General features: G+C 40.4%; 1 protein-coding gene across 1 annotated transcript in view; it reads left to right on the top strand.

Moving 5' to 3' along the window:
• LOC106657369 overlaps nucleotides 1-24,408 on the top strand; it is a 103,746-nt gene extending 79,338 nt beyond the window's left edge. The window contains exons 6-10 of the mRNA XM_014378855.2: nucleotides 15,304-15,513; nucleotides 18,500-18,689; nucleotides 19,904-20,256; nucleotides 20,363-20,665; nucleotides 20,772-24,408. Coding sequence (XP_014234341.1) covers nucleotides 15,304-15,513; nucleotides 18,500-18,689; nucleotides 19,904-20,256; nucleotides 20,363-20,665; nucleotides 20,772-21,047 — 1,332 coding nt within the window. The 3' untranslated portion in view covers nucleotides 21,048-24,408. The remainder of the gene's footprint in view (nucleotides 1-15,303; nucleotides 15,514-18,499; nucleotides 18,690-19,903; nucleotides 20,257-20,362; nucleotides 20,666-20,771) is intronic.
• Nucleotides 24,409-25,588: the final 1,180 nt, after the last annotated feature.

Raw genomic sequence — 25,588 nt, 5'->3', positions numbered from 1 at the left:
TGCTGCTGCTGCTCGTGTATATAGCTCCGGATATATAAGCGTACATAATATAGCATAGCATTGATGCATACTACAACACACAGCACAGCGACTGTGCGTTGGCATTGCCGAGGCGCCAGCGAGCTGCTCCGCGAATATAATAGCTGCTGCTGCTGCTGCTCCCGGAGAGGCGGCTTGTGACGCGTTTGTTTTTTTTTTTGTCGTTGTTGTTTTTTTATCTCTCGCTCGCTTGATTTTCCTCGAGCTGATGCGCCTCTCTCTCGCTCCATTATGAGCGTTGTCACGAGACTAGGAGTGGCGTACTTATATTATACATCAAGCTTGCGCTTTTCACGCTCTTTTCACTGCTTCGACGGTTTGTTCGAGCATCGACTGTTCAATTTACGAGCTGGAAAAATTATTTTTTCGTTACACGCGTATAGAGAGGGAATGCAAATCATAAAGTACCCGTTTGCTATGCTGCTGCTGCTGCTGCTGCTACTCGATTCTCTTCCTCTCTCTTTGTTTCCAGCAAATTTGGCAAACGCTTAAATAGAACATGAGTTAAAAGTTTAAAGGCGCATGGAAAATAAATGCCTCTCGAATGCTGCGCACCGTGTTGACTCGATGAATCAAGCGCGCGCGAAAAGTTTTAGATTTTGCCCGCATTCGCGCGCATATACACCCTATTTGTCAGCAGCTGCACGGCAAAATTATATAGAGCGCAGTGATTTCGAGGGCTCTCTCTCTCTCTCTCGGATCCATAGAAACTGGCGAGCTTTCTCTCTCTCTCTCTCCTTCTCGCTTATAGTATCCCCACTATCTGCCTCTCTTCCTATGCTCTCTTGCTTTTCTAGTGCTTATACGCGCAGAAAATGATTTACGAAAGGACTAGCTCTCGTGTCTTTATCAGTAGTCCAGAGAGAGAGAGAGAGGACCAAGGCGTAACAGCAGCAGCAAGTTTGCGCAACCCAAGAGCACTTACACATCCTCTCTATCTCTATGTGTATACTCTCTCTTTCTATCTCTACTCCCTCTCCCTCTACTATGTGTCGTTCTCCGCACTCGCGCACCCACACCCACATGTGTGCTCGCGTTTGAAAACGACGGCGCAGGATGGTATGCAAGTAGATGTATATGCGCGAGCTTGCGTATGTATGTGTTTGTCTGTGAGTGTGTGCGGGCATGTCGGCCGAGGAATGGTGATTGGTTTAATTATACCGAGCGTACGTGCCATGAAAGCAGCAGCAGCAGCAGCTAGCTTGTACCTACCTACCTCACAGCTAACCCTATGACTTTCTATATAGCCATTCGCGATAAAATAACAGCTCTTTGCTTCTCTCCCTCTCTCTATACTCTCTTTGCTTTTCGTTCTCTCTCCCTCTCGTTTCCTCTCTCTCTCTCTCTATGACTTTCTTCGTACTCTCGCACTTCGTATACACGTACGTATACTCGATGCGAGAAGATCTTTTATGTCTATAATGCCTTGACATTCTTTACATTATGACGTTATTGTATTGTTATGGGATCTCGATAGGACGATCCTCGTGAGAACGACCATTTTCTATATTATCAAAGATAATTTTTACTGTATGAGAGCTAAAATCTCTTGGCGAAGGGCTTCGATATTATCGTGTGTGTATAGAGAAGATTGCGAGAGGAAATTATTTATGGAAAAATGAATATTAGGAGTGCTCAGTATATCGTAACATGGATGATTTTAAACCAATCAAAAGGTTTTTTGGGCATAGAAGGTCCATCCGAATGCGACGATTATGAAACAAAAGTGCAAAATCTATTTCCACTGTTCGAGATTGTAATTAATTTTAAATTGTGCTTTGACTTATACAATTATCTTTACTTTGTCACTTGCGGATTTATGGTTAAAGGTACTCGCCATCTAGCGGTGATGTCTTAATGTTGTATCACCGTGTTTCAAGTAGTTGAAAACATTATTGTTGACTTATACAATTTTTTTTACTTTGAAACTTGCGTATTTATAGTTAAAGGTACTCGCCATCTAGCGTCTCAAAGTCGTATCATCGTGTTTCAAGAGATTGAAAACATTATTCACCGAAACGTCAATGAAAATCATCGATCGCCCTTCAAATCCAACACTCGTGCTTGAAAAACAATGATAATTAGGCACTAATTGTTCAACGCTCAATCATCACCGATTATAATTCGTCGAGCACGATGATCCGACTAAATTATCCAATATACGTAATCGTGTAGAGTGAAAGCCTGCTGCGATTTGTCTAACGCGCGCGATGATAGCACAGCGTGTGTTGTATTGAAAATAAAAAGTCCAGCCGCGAACCGAAGGTCGTTAGCATTAGATTATGGTATTAGACAATTTTTATGTAATGTTATTATAACTTCCGAAACTTGTTCACTCGAGATCCCATAATAGATGGATTTGACCGTCTGCTACCTGTAACGGTATAATTAGTAGATGAAAAAAAGATGTATCAAAGCGGCATTAGAAAATACAAACGGTGAGTCGACAGGTGTACATGTACATTACATAATTCCTTGTAATTCACACCTCGCTTCCTCGTGTGTAATCGTTGTCAGGTTAAGTGATTTAATGAAATACGGAGCATTTAATACCGTGAGTAAATAATCTACGATCTAATGTAAACTTAGAAATCTTATTTGATCATCGAATTAGTTTTCGAGTGGTGTAACAGTTATTCTACGTGCTGTTCACTGTTGTCTCTCTTTATTGGCATGAAAGACACATTCTTCGTCAATTAGGAATCGTTTTAATTTCCTCAAGAGAAAAGTTATTAGATAATAACGCCCAAGATGAGTTTTTTAAAACCACGCTTTGCTTTGAGTTATATATTTATTCTAACTTAGCTACTTGCAGATTTGCCGTTAAAGTTACTGGCCATCTAGCGGTGAAAGCTTAAAGTGGTATTAATAGCCATGTATTTTAAAACATTTAAAACGATCATTTTTTGATTATAATTAGGTCATTATTAATTTTAATCATTTTTACCGTAACTGCAGTGACTAAAATGCATAAAAATTACGCTAAACGTCCGACGATTCGTGGCACGCCCCGCAATGCTCAAGCCTCAGGGCAAACGAAATTACAAAGAATTACAAATTTAATAAAAATGCTTAGACCACTGAGCAGCGGCCGCAAAATGAAATAGTTTTGCGCTCGTGTATACGCGTGTGCAAGAGGAACTAGTGAAAGCTTTGTGTCGAGCTAAGCGAGTGCTGCTTCATATACGTATAGCTAGTGTTGTTGTGCGCGCGTACGCCCTCTTACTTGAAGAATACTCTTATTATTATATGCATTAACCCAAGTATATATGAAGTACCCCCCTCGCCAACTGCCAAGTGGAGCAGGAAGAAGAATTCCGAATATGTAAAATTTTACGTGCTCGGAAACATAATGCTTAGGGGATTTTCATGCGCGGAATAATTTAGCATGGTTAGAGCTGCGTGTAAAGTTTACGTTTATGCTCTCTCTCTCTCGCTCTGTGGCTCGTCTGACTTTTGCAACAAATTGGCTCGCGAGTCAACTTATCCACGGGGAGAGAGAGAGAGAGAGAGAAATTTTATCGGAGCGCAGTCAAAACTGAAACGTGTGCGGTTAAATCGGACTCGGATATATCGATAGACGCGAGCTCTTGGACGTTCGACTTTCGAGAAAAACCGATAGCAAACACACGAAAACTTGGAGCTTGCGTTAGAAGCTGAAAAGAAAATACAAGCACGTCAACTTAGCATTGATACTTTGAATATAAATGAATCAAGAAAATGACAAGCAAACAAGTTGGATGTAGGATAAACTTTTGCCAAAGAGACATTGAAAATTATTTACGCAGCTTTCAAAAAAGTGTACAGATGCGAACGCCTTCGTGCAGCAAAACGTCCTTTTCGAAAGTCATTATCAAAGCTGCTGCCGAATGGTTAAAACCATAGCAGAGAGAAGGTTAGGGTGTATTCCGAGCACACAGAGCAAGACATTGTCAAAACTTTACGATAGATATATATACAGATTGTCAATTGCCATTACAAGTTTGATGCAGCCGCGCCGCTACTTTCTTGTGGGTGTACGTGTGTATTGTTTTGTCTCGCGGCGCTTCTGCGGATGAAGCTCGCGCGCGCAGCGAAACGCTAAGTTATAAGTTGCAGATTGAATATGGCGACGACGACGACGATGTTGGGCGAAGGTGCGGTTCCACATCATTGCTATAAGTGAAGAGCGCAGGCGAAGTTTAGCATTGCGCTTGCCGCGCGCGCGACGCTCACGACTGTTAAAGCGCGTTATATTGCTAGGTGCTAATGGCATTCGGAACGCACGCCTATATACGTATACAATTTGGCGTTGAGCCATTCGCCATTATATGGAGGTGCGAGGGAGGAGGTGGAGGACCGCAGCAGCAGCAGCTCACGACGTATCATTAGCCGCAGTATACGTTTAAATGTTTCACCTCTGCGAGGCAGCCATGTATACGTGCGAGCAATGACGTTTGAACATTTTGAATTTTTCAAAATGTTGTCCTAGAAAGTCATTACGGTTCGAAGTATTCTGAAAAAAATCACAAGTATCCTTTGAGTGATTTTGAACACTTTTTATTTTTAATTTATGTGAACTAATGTTGATGCTTGTAAAGTATGAAATATTGTAATTTGAACATCACTGGGTGGGTTATCGAGGAGCGGGTGCCGTGCTCCCTCTGGCAAATATGTCAAGAACTAAGTGACAACTGACAATTAACTGACAATTGATGTCAAAGTAGGAGGGAATTCACTTAATAACCCAAATACTTTGACTTATAACATATAATTATATGTTAGCACTTGCAGATTTATGGACAAAGTTACTCGACATCTAGTGGTGAATATTCAAACTGGTGTCATTGTAGTTAAAATGGCGTAGAAAATTAGTTGAATTTTTCGTCAATCGTTGAATTATCATTTTAAATTCGTTTAAAATGTGCTTAACATTTGTACAATAATTTTAACAGAAAAATCGCCGATAACAAGCCATTTTTATATGCTAACACAAGCTGCCAAAATAAAGCGCAGTCCGTTCACGAGAAGTATTGCGCTCATAGAAAAGTTAAAGAAAAAATTCAAATCCAAAATCCACTCGAGCGTCACGAGCGTGAGGGCAGCCCAGCGCTCAATTATACTCGAAATATGTACCGGTGTGCCCCGCTCAGCTATAATTGCCGCATCCAAATAGGCAAACGGCGGCTAGTCTGCTGCCTCTCGCATCGTACGGTTTCACGGCTTGCGCTCGAGATTACGAGATGATACGTATGCCTCGCTACATATATGTATGTAAGCTATGCTATCCACGCGCATACATATATGCGGGATAGCTGATACAAGTTGGTCATTAATCACCCGCCGCACACATACACACACTAGTCGCGCGCTAACTCGCTGCCTGCTGGCTGCTGCTGCTGCTGCTGAGCTTTGCCGTGCTGCAGTGCTATACTTGCCTGCCTGCGAGCTTGTGGATGTCGGTAATTCATAGGGGGATGGCTTTTGTTCCCTCTATCTCTCGGAGCTCTCTCTCTCTCTCACTCTCTCACGGAATAATTCTCGCCTCTACGCTTCACTGCAGCAGAAGCAGAAGCAGAAGCAGCATGAGAAGCGCCGCACAGTTCTCCCGCAGCGCCTTCTGTCTCGAGCACGACGAGCTTCTCTCTTCCTCACACGTACATGCACACACACACACGTACAGGAGGCAAACTTGCACACGAGGTGTCTCGATTTCAGCTCTCGGAGAAAATTTCTCAAGAGACATCCGTATATACGTATTCCGCGCGCCGCACGGCGAAAACTTGAGAAAATCAGCGCGCGTTCGTGTGCGCGTGTCTATATACGTGTGTGCGATGGAGCTTGCACACGTGTATCTATCTGCAACATCGCTGACGTCGATAAACGCGTGTATAATGCATGAGAATGTGTTATATACGTACGTGCACTTTTTTCTCTATATGAGATATATAACTTTGTGCACGATATGTTCGCGAGGGCCACCGCAGCGCAGTAGCAAAAGATCGCCGCAGCGGCAGCAAAGCTCGCTGGCACAACTCTATGTGCGATAGTAGTATAAGCGCGCGCATCGAGTGCAATTTTATTCGTAGAAACTGTCGGAGCGAGCGCAGGAAGTGGCGCAGACGTAGTTAAGATTAGAGCCTTGTATCGGCATCAAATTTTTTTTCTTTCTTTTTTTTTTGACTGCACGCCGCGTCCATGTACATAATAATATAAACGTCGATAGCTATAATGTAGAGTATAGTTGACGTACGGTCGAGGACGTGAGTACTCGTATATTATAAGCTCCAATTAGCGGACTTGTTTTCGCTCGATATTTCCGCGGCTAAATTTCAGCATCGAAAGTTTTAGCAATAATAACTACGCGTATAATATAAATATATTCGAGCTTCGCTCTTCCTTTCTCCCGTACTGGTTGTAGGCTATACTATACTCGTCGTCGCGCGTCCATATAGCCCGATTCTAATCGTCTCGTCTTACAACCGATTAAATCTCGGGTATTAAATGCCTCTATATATGTTTTAGTCGAACGTGACACTTGGCTTGTATGTGCCCCGCGCGCGCGCGTCTATATAAACACACAATAATACGTACGTTATTCCTTTCGTACTCGCGTCGTACGTACACGCCGCTATTTTATTATTCTCCTTGATCAACTTCTTTTGAAAACCTACTACGATTCGTTTCTATCACAAGTGGAAATCAGGTCGCTGAATTTCAATCGCGAACAGTACGTGTACCCATATAGACGTGCGCAGTTTTATAGAGACTTGCAACTCTATCGATGTCAGCAGAGTCGTGGGTGGCTATACGTATACACGTCGAGAGCTGCAAACGCAGAGTCAACACACACATACACACGCACATACGCGGCTTGGCACAGAGAGAGAGAGAGAGAGAGATCCGGCCAAGTTGTGCTGCCGCCGCAGCTATATATACGTACGACAAAGCATGAGTCTGCTGCTGCTAGCTATACGGAAATCGGAATTTGCGCTAGAGCGCAACCTGAAGATATCATTGTCGATACCGTTGGCTTTTGTTGCTGCTATACAGTATACACATTCGTCGACGTATACGCAGAGGAAATACAACGACGTATAGACACATCCCACGCAGTCGCGAGATGGAAAAATTACCGATACATTTTCCGCGACGAAGATTATTCAAAGCACGACGTTAACACGCGTAAAATATTTGAAAAATACATATGCTCCTGAGTGCGCGGCATCGTGTATATCGACGCTGCTCTTCTCTTTTCGAATATGTGTTGTTACATAAAACGCAGTTCCGAGGCGACAATAACTATACTACTATACTGCGCACCGATGAATCATTGCAATATTTTTTTTTATTTTTCGTTATCAGCCTCATGGCTTATCTTCCCACTCGTCGCGTGACAATAGTAAACGCAGCGAAGTATTTATTATTGCACTTTGAAAGATGTGCGTGTTTTATCGTACACGGTTCATGGACGTGGGTATAGGTAAAATTGAAAAAAAAAGGATGAATATTATTTTTACATAAAAAATCTTCGAGAACTCGGTATACGTTTAAAATTCTTAGTTCTAGAAGAAGAAGAAGAAAAAAACCCAACGAAATTATTGTACATACAGCATTCCAAATTCTTTAGAATTCGACTCGGCAGATCGCTATATGTATCAGACGCGCGCGTAATATATACTACGCTGCGAGTGCAATGTGCCTGTGGGGTCTATGAACTTTTGTGCGCGCACACACAGAGAGAATAGGCTCTCGCCCGTGTGTTAGCGTGCATTAGATTCAAGGCCAATTGCAGCAGCAGCAGAGAGCCGAGGCGTGCTTTGCGTGCAGATACATTTATATATACAACGAAATATACATAGTGCAGCAGCAACAGCCATGTATATTCATGTATATGTACGGACCCGCGATTCGAGTGGATCATATATAGTACCTCTACACACACAAACAGAGCCAAGGCTCTAAAAATCCGTTCATTTTTGTTTTCAGCGCGACGCGACGCAACGAGCTGCAGCAGTAGTATTATATTCCTCGGGCGTGTGTTTGCGTGTGTTGTTGAATTTAAAAATACTAAGCGAAGCATTTCATCTCTCGTTCTTCTTCTCTTTCTCTCTCTCTCTCGGTTTTTTTTATGCACGCCGTGCAGATCCTATTTTTAGCGCGCATTGAATTTACAAATTCTACTTTAATCGGCGTTGGAGTGAATTCTTCAAGTGAACGCGCGAGCTTGTTCTACAAAGCAATTATATACGAATTTGTACTCGAGACTCGAGAATCTGGTATTATATGTACCTACCTTGAGCAAACTGCAAAACTGGTATATATAATTCACGTAACTTCTCTCTCTCTCTCTCTCTCTCTCTCCAAAATCTCCTATTAATGCATCAATTGCGCGCCGGGATTACGAAACGGAGTTATCAGTAAAAATTTCGAAATTTTTATTTGCGCGCATCTCGTATTTCGCGCAAGTACGAAAAATGAAGGCAACAAAGTGTAATCATGGTGTAGCGTATATGGAGATTCATTGCGTTTGCGATATATTATATTATGATGATATTCGTACATACATACATACACACTCACTCGAAGATGGCGGTGACGTCCCGCAATGAGACGGGTTTCGTTATATCTCTGTAATACGAATATATCTCGTGTATTATATGCTATATAGCAGCATGTACACGAAGTTGTAGAACATTATGCTTTGACCTACTTTTTTGCTGGATCCCATTGCTTTGCAATCACCAGCCAGTCGTCGTCGTCGTCGACGTCGTGATGGTCTTTGCTCTCACATTTTCAAAACCAGTTATGTTTTGCATTGACTCTATTTTCAAGGACCATCCTCGCCGTGAATGGGTCACGCGGCAGCACACACATACACACACTATAAACGAGAGGAATAGGTGAAATTTCAAATATTATCTCCCGAAACTCGAGGAGAGAGAATATAATATATTTTCCTTTGATGCCTTGTAATATATAAAAACGTGAGGTAATAAATCAGATATTTATTCGGTACACTTCCTTTTTCGAAATACATCAAGCTCTTAAATATTTGGATGTGTTGTATAGACGTATAAAGATAATGTGCAGATTATATGTGAATTTGAATAGATCAGCATTTTTAATGAACGATGACCGACTTTTGTGTGTGTGCCAGGCCGGTGGTTTGAATTTTTAGCTAATGATTTTTGCTGCATTACTCATTTTCAATATTATAAAAATCCTGCGAAGTCATAGGCTTTGTAGAAAATGTTAATGGCGCTCGCTTAGTTCCGATATAAAACTAGCGAACTTTTTTTCTGACTCAGATACTCACGAGCACGAGTTCCGAGGAAAAAAAAATCGCTTTGTGCCGCGGATTTGTTCATCTATTTTTCCGCGCATATCGTAATTCGAAAAAACCACAACGGTATAGAGAGCGCGAGCCAGGATCCCCGCAAATTCCCTTGTCGAGCTGCTCCTACTTTTTTTCTTAACGTACGCTTCAAAGTGTGTGTATGAGTAACTCTTTTTTTCTGGGTCACCTTTTTAAAAGACGCTCGAGTGAAGAAAAAAAAATTAAGGATGGACACATTATTATTTGAAGTCTAACATTTCGAAATATACGATCAGCAGCGTACCGACGCGGCGGCGCGGCATCGAGCACCGGTATTGAAATATTATAACAAGCTATTATGATTTCGCCAAGGCGAAACACACAGGCACACATATGTAAGTTGACCTCCTCTCGGCCCGATCGACAAATGGCCGGAGGATATATTAAAAGTATATAAGACATTCAAGCGAAACCTGGCGAAATAAAAGTTTCCAATCCTCTTTTAAAAATAGCACACACACAGCAAACATCGCGCGCCGCTCGCTCGCTCACTCACTCACATGGACATCAAATATAATCTCGGTGTGATTATAATATAACGAAATTCTACTTTCGCAGGAACTCGAGAGAGCTCGTGGGAGGGGGTAGTACATCGGGCAAAGCACAAGACAAAACGTGCAAATTCACACACAAGTGTAACACACATACGTAACCCAAAGCACTTGACTAAATTTTAGGCTTGCGCGAATCCGTAGCAGGTTGGGCAGGTGAAAGGCGCTGAAGCCGCGAATGAACAAACGGCAAAAAAATAGGACAATCTTTTTTCCACTTTCTATGCGGCTATAATGTGTACAACACAACCGGACGGAGGAATGTGTTCGTGCTCTTCTCGGCGCGGCCGAGAGGCGATGGAATTAATCGATCTTTTTTTTACCGCACATTTTATATAATACTTGTTAGTTTTATCCTCCCACCTGATCGTATAATATTCTTTGAAATTTTTCGCTTCCTCGATCGACTTTTTACGATATTTTATACACGGAGACAGAGAGAGGAAAAAGCAATCTATAATTTGCGCGATTTCTACGCTTTTGAATTTCAAACTTTTATACCTTCGACATCGTAATGTAAAGCATCGGCGAGAGAAAGTGTTCCGAGCAAGTTTGTAATTTGCGAAAGAGAGAAAGACACCGAAAGAGAGAGAGAGAGAGAGAGAGAGGCCGCGAGGAATTAGCGTTTGACTGATGAGATTTTTTTTAGCCGTTGTTGCTGCTCGTGCCGATATTCACGCGCAGTTAAAAGACTGCACAAAATGCGATGGTGCCACAATCTAACGGAAAAGGAACGACCAAAAACGTGCGCACGCCAAAGCGCAGAGAGAGAGAGAAAAAGAAAGAGAGAACAACGACCTCACCGAAATCAGGGTCACTAGCCTTTGTTTCATCAATGCGTACATATATAAAAATATGAAAAAATTCACAAAGACCTGTATTTTTTATTTAGATACAGGAAAAAAAAGACGAAGAGGAAGAAGAGTATCAATCGAAATACTATCCTCCCGCGTGCGTGCTCGCGTACGCACGGTGCTCTTGAACCGATGTGTATATATAATTCACGCACCAAAGTCAATCGAGAACGAAAACATGACTTCATCGCGTGCGCGTCGTTAAAAACGTATGTCCTCGAAAAGCTGTCGCGTGCTGATTAAGCTATTTGAAAATTCATTCGGTGGCGGTGCCGAGTATTTTTCACGTCGAATTAAAACACGATGTGCTCGTACATGTACACTTTTTACCGATCCTATTTTTTGACGCTTGCAAATATAATAATGTGGATTTGAGAATATGAGACGATGAGGTAATCCGCTCGCGACGACGACGGCGGGGCTTTCAAAATATTTTTAATTTTAACGCGCGAGACCGTATTTAAAACGCGAAATCATAATATAATTATTAGCATTTTGTTGTAATGAAAGAAAAAAATAATATTAAAACGCTCTATCAGTACACTTTACCGATTTAACTCAAGGTAGAATTCGCAGCCTCAGATATATCGCTTGCTCGACAACTGGATTTTGAAATAATCCCGCCTTCCGCTGAATTTTAATATTTGCGCATTTGTAATAAGCGAAACATTAAAGCCTATTTCAAAGGTATACTTTTCAATAAGCCCGGCTGCTCCTCAGAATTTACTCTGCAAGATGGGCATAACCCTACAGTGCGACCGATACATTTTATTTATTAATTTTTTTCTTACGAATGTATCATAAAAAATCGTTTTTTTTATACTTTGATCAAAAACCCAGAGCCATAAATATTTTTTCTGGTCTATTGAGAAAAACCAGTTGATTTGAGAAAATATATGTGTTGGAATTTCGCTCTATAATCTCCGAAAGATGTGTATAAATTACTCACACGTTCACCGGCCTCAACCACAGCAAACACTTGTATATAGGCGAACACGTTATGTTCGTCGCTCATTAAAATTCAATGGCATACATATTAAGACTCTATACGGCGATTTAATAGGAAAGCAGAGTAATAGACACTAATAGCATTACCGTAATTATTGCCGTGTATCGATGCGCGAGAAGTAAAAAAAAAGGCAAGCGAAACACGAGCGCACAGGTTTCTTTCCTTTCTTTCTTTCTTTCCTCCTCCTTTTTTTTCTATTTACTTTTGGCCGTGCGCACGTGCCGTCGTTTGAAAGGTCATTGAACGTGTCGAGCAAGTTTTGTGTATTAGTATACGAGAGTGTGCGTTTGAAAAGATAGAAAGTAATTTGCATAGAGCGCGGAGATAAAGGTGACTCTTTATAGCGAACGAAAATCGATGCCGGATTAATCATCGAGAGTACGGAACTGCACGGCGCAAAATCAAACGTACATAATATACGCGTCGCGCATAGAGACAGAGAGATGCCCGCAAGACAATATAATCAGTGCTGCTCTCGGACATTATACTGGCGCTCGTATAATACATAATGTATGTGACGAAATTACGGTTTATGATATCTCTGTCTCTCTCTCTTTTTGCTCATAACGAATCAAAATCCCCTGACCTAAAATTTAATCACTATCGCTTCTCAGATTCTCACAGAAGTACACTCCGGGCGAACTAATATTTTAGCCGCGTTATTAATCAATTCCCATTACGCGAATATCGTAGCCGCGAGTACACTGACTGATAATACAAATAGCATACATTGCCAAAATACATCGATGATTTTTACTTTTGAAATGCCCAAGTACAAATAATGAAAAAAAAATAACGTAGCTGAATCATTGAATCAATGATACACACAGAGTCGTCGAGCTTGCAGAACAAATGGACTGTGTTTGTGCGCCGGGGTTCGTCTAAGTCCCTGCGTATAATAGCCTATCAACGAGTACATCGAATAACGCACCGATGAGATTTGCCGTTAAGAATCTAACAAGTCTAAATGCGGCTCTCAGACGGTCAATGACCAACCGTCCGCGCACGTATATACGCCTGTGCGTGTATACGAAAATCATGGCTCACTGGCTAATGTTATTATATACAGCAAGTACCGCTGCTTCGTGTTCATTAGATTCAATGACGCGAGAAAGTATGTCTTGTTTCTAAGTCAATATATAGGTGACGCGAATTCTCATTACAGTTATTCAATGTTTACACTTGCCACAGAATTCAGTATGGATTATATAATTCGTAACTGGTGCGGCGGATATTCGATGATGATCGTGTTTCTATCGAGCACCTCGTAACGCAGAAACTAATTATGTTAATGGTACATAGCTAACGGTAACTGGACTTTAAATTTTTAGAATACATATATCCATTTTGTGGAGCATGTGTGTGTACGCCAGCGAGTACACGCACTCACGTGCCCGTTAATTTTTAACGCCTTCGTCTAAGTATGCGGACCTTATAACGCAGAGAGCAGAGCTGTGGCCGCGCGCACTTCCGTATTATAGCAGTGCTGCACTGCTCTGCTCTGCTCCGCTCTGTGTGAAGTGCGAACGCCCAAAGGTTATACGATTGCGACTATACTACGCGGAGTAGTCACGTCCTGCTACGTATACTGACTTGTGTTTACGCGCTCTCGTGCTAATGCACACGACGAGAAAGCGATTCATCTCACAAAGCACAGCGCAGCAGAACTTGGCAAGGCAAATTTACGCCTTTGCTTTTCGAGCTCTTGGGTCGTCGTCGTCGTCGTCGCGGTGAACAATTTTATTTTTCAGCGTGACGCATTCTAAAAGCAACTATAATACACGACCTTTTTCGGTATCAAAAGAGAAAATGTTTACGCGCGATATATAATTTATAATGGAAAGCATTAGGCTCTTTTTTATCAATCTTTTTTTAGTAATTGTTGATCGAGCTGCGCGTCAATAATTCGCGTTTTAACTGATGTCACTTTATAATCTATTACAATGACTGATGAGTCAGAAGAAAAATATTCAACGCACAAGTATATATAAAAGATTAAGATCGAGAAAGAAAGTTTTGTACTCGATATACACATACGGAATGATTTAAATTTGATAACGTGTTTACGTTTTATGACTCTCGAAATGATTATTATGCATAGTGGCCGAAACAACTGGACACGAAGATCATAGCTAATAAAAGATCACCGATTTTTTTACGCTCGTTTTCATTGAACACCACCATCATGAACAGTTTACAAATTGAGTAGATTTATTTTCAGAAATGCGGGTACGCGACGGGCAGGTATTTCAAAAGCGTATATACGTTCATTTTTGGAATCTCCGTGACCCGGAGTTGTTTTACTATTACTTTTAAAACTTCGTTATCAAGATTATTTTAAAAATTTTTATTATGCGAAGATAAAGAGGCGTTATTATACTCGGTAATAATTTATGAGAATAAAAATATGCATACTATTTAATCATAATCCGGTAGATTAACTTGTTAAAATTTAGCGAAGCGTTCGAAATGTAAGGAAAAAAAGTTGAACGCCAAATAAAAATAATTCCTAAACTCGAAACCTTTTTTTTTCCTATCGATAGAAATCGATCGACGTACATAAGTACATTCGATAAATGCCGCTGTGCTACACTACTACTACATGACATAATAAAGTTCGCCTCCGATAATTTCCAGTAGAACGAACTCGTGCGTAGTCAGACGGTTTTCTCTCGTTGCGCGAGCGCGCGCGAGATGAAAATTTGTCATACTTACTCCTGCGCTGTACGCGCGCGAGCCGTGTGTAAAACTTTTCCGCTGAAATGTACGTATACGTACGTACTTTGACTCGCGAGGCACATACTTATATATAAAAAAATCGATACAACGTATATGTACGAAAGAGAGCTCGGCATTGCACATATCGGTTCACCGGAAAACGCTTGTGAAGTTATTTATTCAGCAGTATTATAATATACATTCGATTATTCGATATGCACGTGTGCGTGAAAATTCTGTTGCGCTGCAGCAGTGGCGAAACAGACCCTGAATAATCCGAATTCTTTTCAGTGGCTGTGTAATTTACTTTTTTATTGTATTCTAAACATTCTCGAGGCTCGAGGTTGTTGTACCGAAAAACATCTCTGCTCGAGTTTCAACTTAATCTTCGTTTTTTCTTTCACGGTACACGCCTGATGATAAAAAAAATTGGATAAAGTGTCCATTCGCCGCTTACTTACGCGTCAATTTAGAGAAACTGTGCTTGTACTGCCGCGCAAAATAATTTACCAACTTAATCAGAGAATCGAGAATTCCCTTTGAAAAGTTACACTCACTCGCGCACGAAGAGAGTAAGTATAAGGAAACGAGAGTTGCGAAATGCGCCGTATGAAAAACTTTCTGGAGGCGAATGAAATATTAAAAGAAAAGTACATGTGGCTTTTCGAGAGTGCAGTAGTTGTAGTTCACCCTACTATGATCATCTAAAATAAAACTTTTTCGCGTAGTTAAATAAAAAAAAAGCCATCATCTTTTTTATTCTTTATGTTACAGCTTGTAAACGGCATGGATGGAACGAGATACATCTGCGAGTCGGAAATGATGGAGGAAGAAGTGGGCCTGGGTCGAGGTAACAGCGGCGGTGGCGGCAACAACGTCGAGTTCACCTCGGCCGGCAGCCTGACGAGCAAGAACGCTAACGGCAACATTATTACCCTGACGCTAAAAAATAACCACCTCATAGTCGAGACCGAGGAAAGAGCGGTAAGAGCTGGAGTAGAGTAGTTCATTTCGCTGCGACCATTGTCTGCAGCTAGAGCTCTTCAATTAATTCACGTGTCTCATTTAGCTCAGCCCGTAAACGACTTATTTAGCTCGAGCTTAACCCTTTTTTTTACCGCTTCCAGTTTTTACAGCCCCCCATCTTAATTTGTAAACGCAGACCCTTGAAAAACTCGAGGGCGAAGAAAATCAATGATATTTTTTCGAGACGACTCGGTGGATTTTTTAATAAGACGAAGATCTTTTCGAATCGAAGAAAAATGTCGTTGAACTTTTGCCCGCGCGCTTGCAGACGCTAGTAGGGCACGAGTATTTTTCTCCCTTCGCTCTGTATGCGCATAAGTAGCATAATATATTCCAGCTCCGGTCTCCCCCGCGCACTTTTCTACACCTTCTCGCTCTCATTCTCTCTATCCCTTCAATTTTTTTCTCTCCAACTCTCGGCTGCTGCAGAGCGCAGTTATATAGGTTGCGAAATCTTTTCTTCCAGGTTTTCTTATATATGCACACAATGTAGTTTCTACGCGTGTATATAGGATTCTGTGTTGCGAGCTTTAACCTTTAAGTGTTGATATATACGTGCTGCATAAAGGAGCTTGTGCATTCCAAAAGAGGATTTCAAAAAGCTTTTTTCAACCTTACACTTATCGCCTTTCGAGGATGAGAAAAAATAACACGTAGCTCGCGATTGCATTTGCATCGATGCACCGTAGCAGTGGCGGCAGCAACATCAGCCTCTCGCTCGCTCGAGAAGATTTTAATTCGAGTAATGAGTATGTACTTGGACTAAATAATTGCAGGCTGGAAGTGCAATTAAACTTGGAGGTTAAGGCGAAGACAATATTGCAGTTTAAGGCACTCCCGAAAGTGCACTTGTAACAAAGATTACGAGTAGCAATGACGCCTTATATTTGTCGCGCAGGTAGCAGCGGCAGCCTAGCCCCAAAGTAAGAGTAGTAGTAGTAGTAGTAAGGGAAACATAGTTAAACTTTGCGCCATGGAACTTTACGATTCAAATTCGCCTGCACTCACCCGCGCGCGTGCAGCAAGTGCTTAACCGTACACACACACACACACACACACACACACACATATAGCTCTGGTTTATTTTCTTATTCTCTTTGAAATGTGTGTTGCCCTACACGCGCGCGAGCCGCGTATATAAGCAAGTAATTAAGGTCCGCGCGCGCAAGAAGACAAGAGTTTACCCTAGAAGCGAGCAGCCTTTTTACAAGACTATTAAAAAGTTTGCGCGAAAACCTTGACAAGATGTGCTGCTGCCGCTGCATCGCGTGACTCTCTCTCTCTCTCTCTCTCTGCCCGCGAACTTTCTCATAACAAACAAACTTTTCGTATATACAAAAGCTTTATAAGTGCTGGAGACGATCCGTTTCTCGCGGGATTCTTGTTTCTAGAATATCATTGACGAATGAAATATATTCTTCCGATTCGTTGCGAGATTTCATTTCGAAGCGAAATTGAGATATGTATACTGAGACGTTCAGACCAGTAGAATATTTCGTATAACTTACCTATGCGCCTACCTATATACACTACTGACGTACTGCGCATCGCCATAGGCCATACGTGCATGTAACTTTTCGACGGCAAGCTTCATTCGATATATTACATATCGAAGCTCGAGTACGGTAATGCACTCCCCCGAAGTGCATCAGCCAGACTCGAGAATCTTCGCTACAGGCTGTGGGCGATTTTAGAGCTCGCGAGCTTGCGAGATCCGAAATTTCTAGTGCCTCGAAGTAGTAGGAAGCGCTGCATCTCTCTCCTCGATGCTGCTGCTCCGCGCACTTATTTGTACGCCTTTTTTTTCTCGAAGTTTCTAGGCGCTCGCGCGTATGAACAAAACTTTAGACCGAGGGAGAGAATATGTATTTCTATTAAGAGCGGAATAATAGTAGACAAAGTACATAAAGTATGTAAAAGCATAGAGCAGCCAGCCAAGTCTTGGGCGAGGAGTTTTCTTACATTACGCGCTCCTAGCCTACGTTTCTAATGTTAATAATACAATGAAAGAAGCTCTATATGTAAGACGTAAAGTTTCCTCAATTGTAAATATAATTTGTGCGCTCTCTGCTCGAGCACACACAGCTAGAAGCAGCAGCGTAGAAAGTTTTGACGCTGAATTAAATTTTGCGTGCAAAACATATGTTTTTGAGTGTTTAAAAAAAATTTTTCGAAATATATATTAAATTATATCACGCGAAGCTCTCTTTGTATACATGTTTTTGCTCGCATAGTTTCGTATTATGTATATTTTTTATTGATAATAAATCGAGTTGGAAATCCGCGAGTTTTTATCATAATCGTATACATCTGCCATAATTTCAATATTGTTAACGTTAGTTACATTACGCCCGAGACCCACACTCATTTCGTTGCGTCAACAATAATTCAACGCGAGATAAATATATTAACTTGGTGAAAGCTACTGTAATTCAAGTTAGTGTAATCGTGCATTATCGCGGGAGGCAATAATTCAAAATCAGATGTACGTCGCCCGCACTTGGATTACATTACGGCGCTCGAGACAAAAGTTGATCAATATAATATAAACGTAAAAGTTGCAAAATCGAGGCAAAAGCTTAGCGAAAGATTATCGGAAGCTCTCGGTGCGTTGCGAAACGCGTTTATATACGGAATTAAATACATAAACTGTATCAGTTTTATTAAACGAAATACTTTGATAGTCGAGGCTTTTCCTATGTACATTTTCCAAATCAAACATTTAAGCGACGATAAATGTAAGAAAAGATAATAAATCACAAATGCACATGTGCTTTGCAAAAAAAAAAAAAAAAAATGACGCATCGACGAGCAGCAGCAAAAAAAGTAGAAGCACATATATGGAGTTGATGATACGTGCAATTACATAAGAGCGCCAATAACACATCAATCGAATGATAAATAAAAAAAAAACAATCACGTTGATTTATTTATTTTTTTGTAGGTCACAATGGAAGACACGAGAGTCGGAAAATATCAGGACAATGGCTGCTCGGTAATCGTGGAGGTGCCGCCAGGCTATCAGGACGAAGCTAGCGGCGCTAATAATAACAAGATTGCCTCCTCGGCAGCGGATCAGCAGCAAGCTCGGGCTTATCGAGAGGAAACATCATCGGCCGCGCGATCCACTTCCGGTGAGGAATCATCATCATAACATACATGGATGATATAGCTTTCTAATTATCGATGTATACCTATATCCGGATGGTGCCGCGGATGGAGATGTGATATGGATGGGCTCTAAGTCGAGTGAAAATAAATATAAATACTGCTATATACTTCGGAGCTAAAATCGTTTTGCGCGACCGACGACTAACGGGCAGCCCTGGCTATCTCTCGGAGAGGCTCTCCGAAGAGAGAAAAGACGAGAGGGTCTATATACGTGGAGTGTACGTTTGGAAGCACACACGTTGCATCGTACATATAGATGTATGTGGGTGTGTGTGTTAGTGCAGCAGCGAGTGTCCGCGTTAGCTGTTGACCCAGTTTAAGCTTGCAGCGGCAGTAGCATCAGAGGAAGATAGGCGCGCGCGATTCTCTCCTATACACAACGTTGTGTGTATATATATCTCTAAGCTCGACTCCCTACTTCTTAATGTATTTATAGCTAAATTGCAGCTGCACCAAGACTCTGTTTGTGCGTTTATATAGTGTGCATCGCTGCAGCAGCATCTACTTCTGCTGCTGCGGCGGCCTCTTCGCATCTTGCGCAAGCACTACACAGTACACACACACACACACACAGACTCACTCGTGTAGCCTAACTATACTTACATATACGTATGTGTGCGTGTGTGTACTCTTATGTACATATAGCTCTTTCCTCTCTGATAACACTCACATAGACAAGCGGGAAGAGGCAAAATCCTCGAGATTTTCGCTGTCACTGTTGTGCCACCATTGTGTTACTACACTGCTATTGCATTATTCGCTCACGCGACTTAACGGGAGAAAAAATTGAAATGTCGCTTTTTTCATATTTCACGCCTTGCTGCCTAGAGCTATATATAACGTTCCTTTGCGGGCTGAATTGTTGATAAAGGCCCCTTTCCGATGCCGTTAAACCCAAAAGTGCACGTATATAGAGGACAAAACAAGTTCCTCTCGAGGAGCTTCTTCTTTTAGCATTAATTACACGTACGTTGCTATCTCTCGCATACTCGAAAAGTGCGTTTAACTGTCGCGTGTACGGCAGCGGCATTTATCGCATAAAAAATATATATGTACGTAAAATAAAAACGATCGTATCGCGAGCCAAAAGAGAAGCCGTATCAGAATCGCTATATACGCGCGCAATAAATGCGCGGCAGCAACTAACTAACCAACTATAACCGCCCGTCCGTTTCAGCTTTCGACAACTCCAAGTTATTCGGTAGCTGCAACACCGGTTTATCGCAATCGGACCTGTCCATTTGCAGCGAGGGCTCGGCCAATCCCAGCTACCGATACGGCAATCAATTGGAATACGAAGCCGGCCATTTCGGCTATCCAATGTACGATTCGGCTGCAGGTGCTCAGGCTACTAGCGGCGCTGCTGCTGGTGGCGGTGGCGGTGGCGGATGCTGCTACGAGCAACTAATACCCACGACCCACATAGCCTCGAGCTCGAGTTGGCTCGAGTTTGACAAATCGCCCGACACGGAAAAGACCCTGCTCGAGGATTCGAAAACGCCGAGCATGGAGAAGGACATGGATCGTAACGTGAGGACCTTAATTACTTCTTTCTTTTTCTCTCTAGCCTTGATAAACAGAATTGACTTTCAATTAAGAGTGAATTAATTTCCGTTTTTTTTTTCATCATTTGTAGACTCTGGATAAGACGATTAGAGAAGATCTGCTGCCGATGGATTCCAGTTCATCCATCGATAATCATCCTGACAATTTGACGGATCTCGACGATTCGGGAAATAATAATGCAAACGTTCGATCAAGTGCGAATCCAAGCACCGACAACAATATCGCCTCGAAATTGGAGTTGCAGCAATCGCTCAATAAACCCGTCATCACGGGTGCCATCATGAAGGACGAGATGAATCTTCATCATCAGGACGATACTTTTCAGGAGCAGCAGCGCAGGCTCGGCAACGGCACCTTGATCCCCGACTCCACGGTACGATATACATTTAATAAAACGAGAATCCTCTCTATGCCTCTTTCATTTTGTCCACCAGCCCTTTTACAAAATTTATATAACGAATTCAATGTAATTTGCGCAGACGAATTTGGATAAAAACGATCAGCAGCCGCTGCAGCAGCAGCAGCAGAATAATGGCACGTTAAAGCCGGAGGGTAGTAATTTCGTGCCCGCACACAAGCGCACGGACAGCATACCGCCGCGACTGAACGAGACGACGAGTCTCGAGTGCAGTAACAAGAAGCCACCGCTAGACATATACAGCCAAATCAAGACGAGCATATTGCCTGGCCTGAGCCCGAAGTTTGAGCTTTTACAAAACGAAGTCTGCAATTCCGTTGATGAAAAGGAGAGTTAATCCGTCCTTTCACAAGGGGTGGACGATGATGATGTTGCTGCGCCGCTGATGATTTAAGTTTCGTTTATAGAGAGAAGAGGACGCGTCGTTATATTATGAATGAATTGACCCCATACACATTCACACACACACACAAAGTTCAGAGGAATAATTTCTCCGTTTGACCTTGAGATCGACGATTTGATTTATATAATGATCCCGAGTTTTCGCGCTCGAACTTGATGTCAACGTCAAAGGAATATTATTTTAAAAGTAAAAAAAGAAAATATGTATATTACGTGTATAGGACGTTTTAGAATCCGATGCGCCCTAGACTCGTCATTGATGCATCTTTCTCCGATATTTTAACGAGGAGAGAGGCTTTCGACTGCGGAGAGACGGATTCTTACCAAATACTTATTTTAATAGTTTCTATAAGTAAAAAGAGAAGGTACGTATTTTTTCTCTAGTGCGACCTGGAACATGGTTTTAAAAATAAAGAGGATTTAAAATACACATAATTATCGTTATTACTTAAATCTTCATAATCACATCCAATTAAGAATGTATTAAACATGAAATCTTTGACGAGACTTCAATATTAATTTTTAATCATTTTATTATATGTTTTTATTTTAACATCAAGAAACTGTAAAAAAAATTACGTAAGAATCCGTACCCCCAGTCGAGAGTCTCTACTTGTGAGTATCGTACACATACGACTTTGAATCTGCTTCCGACGAGTCTCGAGGTGGACGAAAACTCGTCGGAAAATTTTAATGGAAGTGCCACATACTATATAGATATATAAATAAATGTAAAATTCAGTCGGAGGAAAGGTTAAAAGGGCTGACATAATATATACGAATATAGCCGTACATACATACCATATTTGATCGGGCGAATATTAGAGGAAAAAAACTACGGTAATTTCAATACTTGCGGCATTACGCATGTGTAAACTGAATCTTCGTAAATATACCTTCTAGCGCATTTAATTGGAAATTCACGGGTCAGTCAGTTATCGTTAAAGTTAACTTTATATGAAAACTTCTTACAGCCTGGTGCGATGCGTATGTGAGTTCTCTCCCCCATAGGTTTGTTTTTCATTCGACTTCCATGTGCGTATCGGGGTTCGCCATAGATAAAAAGAGATGTTATATTTATGATAAAATAGTAGATGGGAATTATTTCAATTAATTTAGCTTTCAACAAAACAAGTGTTAAACGCCCTTGGCTTTTTGATTGCGAAATAATACGTAATGTTCTATTGTAATACTTTCGAAACGTGCTATTCAAGAAAATTACTCGAGTACGGCGAATTTATCTATCGAAAAAAATTGATTCGAATAATTGTGCCAAGAACAATCCGAAGAACTCGTGTATTGGCAATGTATAAAGCAGTATTAACAAAAATTTAATTTTTGCTGCGATATCTACGAATAACCGAATATCTGTAAATTTCATTAAACAATGACTGGTGAAAAAAATAAATTTGTTTAATTTTGAATTGGAAATTACAACAGTTCACAATAAAATTGATAACAATTATGCAACTGGTTAAAAACTTTCTGTAACGCTGTATTAATTATCGAGTTGTTTACGCTAACATTGCAAAATACTTGACTAGATTATCATTAGACGGCATCAAAATGATTGAGTTTGGATTTGATAAAGTGGTAAAAAATTTTGAATACTTGAAAATGATCGATACATGCAAAAAACTAAGATAGTTTTGCATAGAAAAATTAATTGATTTCCAAACATTAATATTCAATATTCTCTTCTAAACATATAAACAATAAAAATGCTATTGCATGATTACATAGTGAGATGAAAATATTTATAATTAAATTACTGCATGTGATGACCTTGATCGTTCTGAGACTTGTTACTTGTTATCGTGAGCAGCCAATTGTTTGAATGAGTTTATAGATGAGTTGTCATAAGAATTATCGCGAGTATGCATTATCTAAATTGGCAAAAATACTGGAATTTACGAATATAAATTGGATGAGGGATCTGCAAAAGTTTGATTTATTCGAAGCGTGTCTATTTTCAGAGAAAAATCAACTATCCGAAAACCAATTAAATTGTCAAATACTATTGTGTATGTAAATATATAAATTATGTATTAAAATCATAGAAATTGTTATGAACGTAATACCTTAATTATAATTAAATATACCGTCAGATAAAATCAGAATTACGTAATAAGAGATAAATTATGTTGAAAGACTTTTCTCTTTATAGGTACCGATAACATTACCATTAATGATAATAATAACATTAGTTTTTAGTGACTCGGGCGTACTTTGTGCTCGCGATTTTAGTGTGATTGCCGTGATACTGTAATCGGAATTTTATAAAAATAAATTTAAAAAAGCTTAAAAAATTAAATGTACCCTGTATGGTTAACGACAAAATAACACGAACGAATTATTATTCGAGCGAGGCTGTATCGATTCGATATAATACGTATAGATACAATACATGCTGTTTATTTACATAGACGATAAAAAATCTAAATAAATAAATGAATAATAAACAATCATAGGCGAATAAGTGCGAGTAAGTTTTTTGCAAAAAAAGTAAAAACCGATCGATGGACTTGCGTGACATATATCATTTTTTGGTATGTATAAGTAAAAAAAATTATACAAGTAGTATGCGCGTATGTTTACATTCGTCTGATAACCTACATTGGTTAAACTTGGTTATTTTTTTAATCGAATCGCGAGTCGCGTAGAGGAGCCAATGTAACGGATTTTCATAAGCTTTTTTCTCATTGTTACTCATGCGTACTTATAATAGTAGTTGATGATCCAAGATCGGAAGGCGCGGTCATGTATCCTATACTCGATTGTTCTCTCACTCTATCTTAATTGATATCTTTGTCTTGTAATACGAGATTTAATGAGCGAAAAAAAGGAATGAAAAAAGCAACTCAAGCAAATACTGTGGTTAATAAGTAATAACACTGTAGAAGATTTAGCCCTGAACGAGAATCGAAGAAAGACATTTAAAACCAATCGCGCATGGAAAGTACATAATAATATACCATTTACTAACCAAATGTGTCATTGGTAACTTGAATAATTTTCAATAGTTCGCGACAGATTTAGCAATATCTGCTGCGATTTATTGATGATATTATTGAACATTACAACATCATTGGTTGTTTTTTTAAACTATTCGTTGAATGTTTGAGCTGTATATGTAAATTTTATAAAACGATACTTTTAAAAGTAGATAAATTTAAAATGATCTATACAGAATTTACTATTTATTACCGAAACTTGGTACAAATTTAAATTGTTTTTTGATATTAACGATATTAATGATGTTAGTTTTTTCATATTTTAAATGTAATTTCATTGTATATTTATTTACACCTGTTGTTTTCGGAAAAAAATCAAAAAAACTCAATCATCGAATAAAATTTTGATATCTTTAAAATATTGTAAAAGATTTAGCATTAAAAAAAATTAACTGATAAAATAACAGATATACATATGATAAAAATAAACAAAAAAAAATTAGTGTACTTGAAAATAATCTGTACCTATACGCTTCGGATCAACGTTGAGAGAAAAAAAAAACAATTTTTTGATTATGAACAATTGGAAATGGGACAAGAAAAAGGCAGATAGTTTTTCGAAGCGTAACTGCTCTATTTATTGAAAAATCGAAAGTACATTATAACGTAATAAACATTTATTCGTATAGAGCAACAGAAAAAAAACCTTCTCAAAAATTAATGTCGTTTATGGAAAGGAAAATACGTGTTGATTTTCAAATTTTCCATAAAAGTATATTGTTGTATGTGTCAATTTATTTTGCAAAATAAACTTTCAAACAATACAATCGAAATCGCTTCTCTCTTTTATTAAATATATGTTTTTTCACCTATGGCCTAATAAATTTTGAACGTTTAGATAAGAGCAAATTCAAGGTCTATAATTCGATTGAATTCTATGCGGGTTCATCGACAGATAACAAGAGAGGTTTTACCGACCCGTTAAAATTTCCCCAAGTATAACGAGGTGGCACAGCTGCTGCTGTAGATCTGTAGTAGCTGTTATCATCGACAGATACGCTCAGAACTTTCCCGAGTATAGCAGCGGCAGCGACCTCGGATACCCAAGGGTGGCAACCCTTCTTGTGGCTCCCTCTACCGAAGGGTTGACACAACACAACTACTCGCTAGCTCCCATAACGAGGGAGGCTGCGATGAATATTTTCGCCGCGACGAGAGGGGGTGTGCTTGCGCGCGCGACAGCTCGCGAAACCTATCGGTCATTTTTTCAAGCGCACAGCCCTCAGCGGCGGCGGTGGCGCGGCTGCTGCTGCTGCTGCTGCTGTCTCTCTCTTACTCGTGCCCGGCGCGCTCGTTGAATTATGCATGCGTGTTTTTAATTCGGTAATCAATAGTAAAAACCACCCTTGTCGCCCTCCGCAGCAGCAGCAGCGGCAGCAGACGCACAAGCACAGGTTCATCGCTTGCTCGCGCTGCCGCTCTCATTGGCGCCCCATTTTATTATAGGGTGGAGCTACATCAC

This window comes from Trichogramma pretiosum, unplaced genomic scaffold (assembly GCF_000599845.2).
Source record: "Trichogramma pretiosum strain Unisexual culture from Peru unplaced genomic scaffold, Tpre_2.0 scaffold1, whole genome shotgun sequence".
Classification (NCBI taxonomy): Eukaryota; Metazoa; Arthropoda; class Insecta; order Hymenoptera; family Trichogrammatidae; genus Trichogramma; species Trichogramma pretiosum.
The sequence above is the reverse complement of the archived record's forward strand: the minus strand, read 5'-3'. Positions and strand labels throughout refer to the sequence as shown.